At 32.6% G+C, this 7,669-nt stretch overlaps 2 protein-coding genes across 2 annotated transcripts in view; both read left to right on the forward strand.

Moving 5' to 3' along the window:
* LOC107617344 (ubiquitin carboxyl-terminal hydrolase 6) overlaps positions 1 to 4,892 on the forward strand; it is a 29,012-nt gene extending 24,120 nt beyond the window's left edge. The window contains exons 16-18 of the mRNA XM_016319093.2: positions 4,087 to 4,197; positions 4,289 to 4,363; positions 4,605 to 4,892. Of these exons, the coding sequence (XP_016174579.1) occupies positions 4,087 to 4,197; positions 4,289 to 4,363; positions 4,605 to 4,660 (242 nt within the window). The 3' untranslated portion in view covers positions 4,661 to 4,892. The remainder of the gene's footprint in view (positions 1 to 4,086; positions 4,198 to 4,288; positions 4,364 to 4,604) is intronic.
* Positions 142 to 4,037, forward strand: LOC110267024 (FBD-associated F-box protein At4g10400-like). Its single transcript, XM_021112144.1, has 6 exons — positions 142 to 298; positions 424 to 1,694; positions 2,305 to 2,405; positions 2,500 to 2,626; positions 3,469 to 3,528; positions 3,616 to 4,037. Exons 2-6 carry the CDS (start codon positions 450 to 452, stop codon positions 3,685 to 3,687), a joined length of 1,605 nt encoding a protein of 534 aa, XP_020967803.1. The 5' UTR covers positions 142 to 298; positions 424 to 449; the 3' UTR covers positions 3,688 to 4,037.

A 7,669-nucleotide genomic window follows, 5' to 3' on the forward strand; every position in this document is an offset into this window, starting at 1 on the left:
TAACTTAGTTTAATTTTTATTGTTAAATATAAAAATACTATTTTAAGTTTTGATTAATTTCACTATCTTTTACTGTTTTACATGCTACACAAGTTTCAAACGGGAGAAAGTTGATTAAACCTTAACCTGAAATATTTCATGAGTCATATTTGACATGACAAGGCACTGGCAGAGAAGAAAGAAAGATAGTTGCTTGAAAAATAAATTCAATAACTCATAGCAGATGAAGATCTTGATGAGATAGGTTTTTCACACTTTACCAAAATCTCATCAGTCTCAGCAATTCTTCAACACACTGGTATGCATTTTACACTCAACTTTTTCATATACTTGCATCTCACTAGAACTTTTCATTTCAATATATCAATGACTTTGAATGTAATTGAAGAACATTACTTAATCCTTAGTAATTGTTTCTGTTAGGGGAGCTCAGAGGTCTTATTAAGGAAATGGACAAAATTTCTGATCTGCCAAAGATAATCCTCCATGACATTCTTTCAAGATTGCCTTACAAAGATGCTGCAAGGACCAGTGTTTTGTCCAAGGCTTGGCATGAAACATGGTCCTCATTCCCCATCTTGGTCTTCCACGGCTTTGACCAAGGCGTGTTCTTGCGCTTTGAGGATACAAATGATCCCCTGAAGATACAAGATCACAGAAGGAAAGTCAGCAACTTCCTCAACTCTGTGGACAGAACACTTGTTAGGTTCCACCACCACGGCTTCGCCATCAAAGAATTCAGCCTTAGTATGACGTTCTTCCATCCTCAGTTCATGCCACATCGCGTCGATCGGTGGATGAAGATAGTAGGTGAAAGTAGTAGTATTCAAGTGCTAAAGCTTAAACTTAAAGTTGTTGACTATTGCCGTGGATTTGAGTTTGACTCTGACACGGTTGATAATTATTACTGCTTGCCACCAGATGTAGTGAAGGCAAAGTCATTAACTGAATTAGAGTTGTCAGGGAAGATTAGAGTGGATAAATTGTTTGTAAATCACAGAATTAGGTTCCCTATGTTGCGGATATTGTCCTTAATTGATGTTTATTTGGGACATGATCAAGCCATGGAAGATCTCATTTCTGGTTGTCCTATGATTGAAGACTTGAAATTGGAGCACTGTGTTGGATTGGAAAATGTAAAAGTACATGATTTGCCTAAGCTAAAGTCTGCTAAGTTTTATGGATTTCGTGAAATTCATGTTGATGTGCCAAGTCTAGAGTATCTTCATCTTGGTAATGACGAATTAGAGTTCCCTTGTGATATCAATATAGACAAGTGCAGAAATTTGAAGGTGCTTCTTTTAGAGGCTGTGAGTTCTGTTTTTGTCTCTAACCAATGGTTGCTTGAACTTTTTGACAAGTTTCCTTCACTTGAGAGGTTGGAATTATGTGGTTGTATTACATCTGAGAGCCTAATGATCTCCAGTTCTAGGCTCAAGGTTTTGTCCTTCTGGGCTTGCTTAGAGTTGAAGGAAGCTAAGATCGATGCACCGAATTTAGAGTCATGTAGATACTTTGGAACTCACAGCCACATGCCAGCAGCCATATCTTTTGTGAACTGTTCAAATAAGGTGGAATTTGATGCTGTCTTCGCAATCGAATTTCGTCTGGATTTGGAATGGCTTAGGGCATTTTTCCAGCACATAGAACCAAGAAATGTTACCTTGTCTCTTAGAATCATGAAAGATTCATCTGTAAGTGTACATTACCAAATTCTGTTTTAGTTGCTAAAGTAAAACTTTACATGGAGAACAAGTAGTTGCTGTTGTAAGTTTAAGCTGTTTTTGTCTATGTTATATGTAACATCGTATTAGTTGTCCATTTATGCATGATACCACATTTTTCCTTAGATAGTTAAATGTCACTTTTTTGCACTCGAATTTCTTATTAAAATGATACCCGCTTGGATTGATTACCATTGAATGAATGTTTTGGTGTTATTAATAACCGAGGGTCCAATGTGATGTCACATTTACCCATCTTAAGACCAAATGGTTGTTTTTATATCTATATTCTGTTATTAAACTCGAGTTAACTCTGATAATTAGGTTCTGTAATCGAGTTTACAATTCTAATGTAAATGCTTACAAGCTTCTGATTCCTCATGTAAACTGTTATGAGTTTAGTTTTATGATTCATGTGTTTGATTACCGGACTATTGAGGCCGAATACTATTGGGCGAGCCTTATTGTCTATGGAACATTGAATTTTATTCTTTTATTTGTTCAAATTTAACTTGTGCTTATTTGAGTCATACACTAGTTTCATTCTTTAATATCTGATTTTTCTTTTCTTTCTTTCCAGGGACATACTGCTGGCCTTTTCAATTTGGGAAATACCTGTTATATGAACTCAACATTACAATGTCTCCATTCTGTGCCAGAGTTGAAGTCAGCTTTGATTCAGTGAGTCCTTTCTGAGGGAACATTAGTTGGCAACTTTCTTTCATGCATTTATGGCCTATACCTGAACAATGTATGCAAACTCTCCTGGACTCAGGTACTCACATTCAGGAAGGAACAATGATGTTGACCAGTCTTCTCATCTGTTGACAGTTGCTACCCGTGACTTATTCAATGAGCTTGATAAAAGTGTCAAGCCTGTGGCGCCAATGCAATTTTGGATGGTACATTATCTAACTAGACTGCTGCTATATTTTTTAAGAATCTTTTTTATTTCCATCCTTATATGTTATGATGTCATACGATTTTGGGATGACCTTTTTTCCTTTCTATATTGGAATGTTACAATATCTATCCACAATAGTGCATATTTGAAGTGCTAGTAACACATTGGTTTTGGATAGATATCTTTAGAATTCTGGTTCAAACTTCTGGTTTCAATTCAGTTGAAAGCAATTTGTTTATGATTTTATAATAGTACATTTGAAATTTCATAATATGTATTAGGTTGATTATTGTTGAAATTCTGATACAAATATTTGGATACTTGTTATTGTGGTACTTTTGTGATGAATTGATTTCTATTCATTTGGTATACATTAGACCTCTTGAAAGAGTAATATTGCTGTTTTTTGTTTCATTATTGTAAGATTTTATAATCAGTTACTCTTTGCTTCATGGGAAATAAATTGTGGGATATTCTTGAATTATCCAAAGTAGTGCTTTTTCCATTGAATAGGCATTGAATGAGCCTTTCCTTTAATGGTTGGGAGAAGACTCCGTTAAATATGATTTCTGCGTACTGTCTATCCTTCAGGATGGAAGTCTTTCTGTAGGACCCGTCTTTTATAGTTCCCCATATTTATCACCTCTGCTTATGTTTTGAAATCATTGTTTATCATTTTCCATTTCTTGTGATATTTCATGAGGATAAGTTGCTCTCATTGTGAATTGAAACTCTTTCTTCATATATTATATGTATTTTAATACCTGGTTATTGTTTTATTCATGTTTCATTATGATTGATGGAAAGTGATTTTGTTCTGATTTGTTAATGCATTTCCAGTTATTGAGGAAGAAGTACCCTCAATTTGGCCAGCTGCATAATGGAGTGTTCATGCAACAGGTTTATATGTAGAATGTCACTTTGTTAATTTAGTTTAGTTTAGTTTTTTTAAAATAAATGACTCATGTTATTTTCCATGTCAAACAGGATGCTGAAGAATGTTGGACACAACTTCTATATACACTTTCTCAGTCTCTAAGATCTAATGGATCTAGGTAATTTTGCCCTTGCTTTTCAGTAACTAAATGCAATTGCTGCAATTCTTGTAACCATATTTATTTGTGACGAAGGTCAACTTGTAAAAATTTAGATTTTATCTAGAATCAGAAGTTGTAAAATTGTAAATTGTAGAATTGTGACACAGATGGAAAACATGAATAATAAATGAACAAAATATTACATTTTTATACAAGATATCATAAATAATCACGTTTGACATGATTAAACTTGAAATAAAATGCACAATTCTTCATTAATAATTCCATTGTCACATAGCTTTCAACACAGGTAATAAAACAGAAATATATAATTATCCAACAAATTATCACTTAAAAATAAGGAGTTAGGAGTGATAATATAACTCTATCTGCTTCTGACACTCATTGTCTGTGTCCATAGGTGAAAAAGCTACGCAGATGACTGGAATATATGATTTGGTTGCCGTATTGACCCACAAGGGTAGAAGTGCTGATTCGGGGCATTATGTTGGTTGGGTCAAGCAAGAAAATGGTGTGGATCTTGGATAACACATTATGTTCTTGATTTTTTTTTTCCTCCATGTCTTTTCAAAGTAACTTAATAGTTATTTTGTTGTTTGTAGGGAAGTGGATAGAGTTTGATGATGACAACCCCAAACCCAGAATAGAAGACGACATCACTAGACTATCTGGAGGAGGTGAGAATATGCAGAATTAATGTGTGGATATGGATAATATGAAAAAATTATCTATCATCCCCTTTTACAATTGAGCCTATCATACCAAGTAAAAAACGAATTTGCATGAGTTCCTCTTTCTTTTTCTTCCTTCACCGGCTTAGCTCAATCATTATAGTTTAATCCATCCTTTTCTTCTCGTTATTATTTGTGGGTGAGATAATAGATTAATAATAAATTGTTATATGATGTTTGTCTCTAGGTGATTGGCACATGGCTTACATAATCATGTACAAGGCTCGTGTTGTATCTGTTTAATTGTTCGGAGAAAGAGTCCATTTCCTGTCTTTTGTGAGATTCAAGGATTGGTGTAAAAGGATGGTATACGGTTGTTTATATTTAAGATTCAAGGATTGTGTAAAAGAATGGTCTGTTCTTTGCTTGTATTTTACCCATGAGGTTGATATTAGTTAGTATTTTTTACTTGTTGAATTAGCCATTGTATTTTTAATTTATTTTTAAAATGGATATATAAGGATTTGAACCGAAATTTTGTTGGTGACTGTTCTCCTTAACTCCCGAGAGCTCTGATAGATCGAAGTTATATCTCTAGGACAAGCATGTTTGCATCTATTTTTTTTTTTTTGGCCCTTCCAGTCAAGGTCACCATTTCATATCATAAACAAGGTGTATAGAATCATCAACATTATAATGTATCAAAGTCGGTTGTCAGGCTTGGGTTTCACTTGGTTTGGTGTTTTGTTTGCCGCCGGCGGAAGCGGGGAAGAGGGAGAGTACATTAATGACAAACTTGATTGCTAGCTACCACTCTTCTATATTGCATCACTATCTGATACTAATAGTGGCAGGTTAACAAGAAACAAAATCATACATTTAGAATTCTTTTCTTTTTTATTCTTTTAATAAAATTATAGGGAGTCGTTCAAATTCACAAACTGTTTTTGTCTAAACTTGTAAGCCTAGAGCCTACATTATGTTCTTTTGTGTTCGTGCGTTAGGCATTGGGCTGATATTTTTTGTTACTTTTTATGAAAACCGGGGTGCACTAGGTTCGAATCCTAGCCATGACTAGGAAGTTGATATATAGAATCCATGGCAAAAGGGAAGGGGTGTGTCTGTAAGGGTATAACTTGACAAAAAAGAAAAACTAAGGGGAATGTAAATTACAGAATAAGATAATTCATAATTGCCAATGATCAATTTTCTAGTGAGAAATTTGTCGTTTTTAGCAAAGTATCTGGATTCTTTTCCTTGTTTTTAGGTGCATTATTTGCTTGCTCAGCCCGGCTTCTCACTATACCATTGTTCAAACATTCTTTACAAAACCAAAATTTAGCGGATAGTCATGTTGAAGACTGAAAGGAATCAATATAATTCGACTTGATCTTAGTTTCCCTAGGCATTTCGGGTTGAACACTTGAACCTCACTCTCCAGTTCACTGAAGCATAGCCTACTTTTGGCATTTGGACAAGTTAATAACTTAAAACTTAACACAATGTTTGGTTGGAGGAAAAATGAGTGAAAAATGATATTTTCCTTTGTTTGGTTATCAAAGAAAATAGAAAGGAAAGAAAATAGAAAAGAAATTGCCATATTTTTTACATTTTCAATACTACCCTTAGTTATATTATTATTAACAATTATTAATATAAATTTAGTTTTAATATATTATTATAATAGAAATTTATATTTAAATATTATATGTATTAGATAAATAATTTAAATCAAATATATAAAATTATAATATTTTATAATATTTATAAAATATAATAAAACATGAATAAATAAAAATATTTATACTTTATTTTATGATAAGGGTATTAATGTAATTTTATACTATTATGATTTTCTTTCTTCTCACTTTTCTTTCCATCCAAACAAAAGAAAATTTCTTTCTATTTTCTTTCTATCTATTTTCTATTTTTTCTTTTATTTTTAATTTTTTTTCCTAAATCCAAACAAAGTGTAAGAGGTAGTCAAATATTGATAAAAAATAATAAATTTTATTAGTAATATAACTTAGTTTATTTTTTATTGTTAAGTATAAAAATACTATTTCAAGTTATGATTAATTCCACTATCTCCTCGCACTCCTTCCTTTTGCTGTTTTACATGCTACACAACTTTCAAATGGGAGAAAGTTGATTAAACCTTAACCTGAAATATTTGATGAGTCATATTTGACATGACAAGGCACTGGCAGGGAAGAAAGAAAGATAGTTGCTTGAAAAATATATTCAATAATTCATAGCAGATGAAGATCTTGATGAGATAGGTTTTTCACACTTTACCAAATGTTATGTCTCTACTGGGTGAAGTCTGGGTCTTGATAAATGTTATGTCAAAAAATTATGATGCACTTATTTATAAAGAAGAAAAATACTTATTGCAGAGAAGTTGATAACCATACTTGAATTTAAATTTGTTCATAAATTCTAATTTCATATTTTTTTTATCTATTTTCTAATTCAACAAATGTAATTAAAAATAAAACAATAAACTTATAATTAATATAACATAATATTATAATTAATTCAAAATATATATATTTTTTTAGTCCCTCTAAAGTGCATATGGGGTAGGTGAAACTGGGTTCGCCTAGGATTAGATCATCTCCGGTGAACAAAAAATTGGATGGTGTCAATTGTGATCTCTCATCCTTCATTGCTCTCTCTCATATTTAATTTTGGTCCCACTCATAAAGTTAATGGTGAGAGATCACACTGTATTTCTTCAAGTGTTAAAAAAAATTAGAGAGAATCCGAACCCAACTCTAAATAATGATGAATCTATTTTTAAAATTCTTACCTGATGCTAAATCCTAATACCACACTAAATTAAACCCAAAAGATTCAAATCCAGGCCGGATCTTCGGACCGGCCAGGTCATCTGTACCCCTAAATTCCACTATCTCCTCCCACTCCTTCCTTTTACTGTTTTACATGCTACACAACTTTCAAACGGGAAAAAGTTCTTTAAACCTTAACCTGAAATATTTGATGACTCTTATTTGATATGACAAGGCACAGGCAGGGAAGAAAGAAAGATAGTTGCTTGAAAAATAAATTCAATAATTCATAGCAGATGAAGATCTTGATGAGATAGGTTTTTCACACTTTACCAAATTCTCAATGCACATCAACGATCTCAGTCTCAGCAATTCTTCAACACACTGGTATGCAATTTACACTCAAACAGCTTTTTCATACACTTGCATCCCACTACAACCTTTCATTTCAATATATCAATGACACTTCTCTTCTATTATGATGAAAGTTATTAGCATAGAATTATTGAATGTAATT

This window comes from Arachis ipaensis, chromosome B09, assembly GCF_000816755.2.
Source record: "Arachis ipaensis cultivar K30076 chromosome B09, Araip1.1, whole genome shotgun sequence".
Taxonomy (NCBI): Eukaryota; Viridiplantae; Streptophyta; class Magnoliopsida; order Fabales; family Fabaceae; genus Arachis; species Arachis ipaensis.

What these genes read in the sequence shown, in the direction of transcription:
- LOC110267024 (XM_021112144.1), top strand. Translation starts at nt 450, where the DNA reads ATGGACAAAATTTCTGATCTGCCAAAGATAATCCTCCATGACATTCTT. An exon ending in CGCCAATGCAATTTTGGATG is followed by an intron (nt 2,627 to 3,468) that starts GTACATTATCTA and finishes ATGCATTTCCAG; the next exon opens with TTATTGAGGAAGAAGTACCC. An exon ending in ATGGAGTGTTCATGCAACAG is followed by an intron (nt 3,529 to 3,615) that starts GTTTATATGTAG and finishes CATGTCAAACAG; the next exon opens with GATGCTGAAGAATGTTGGAC.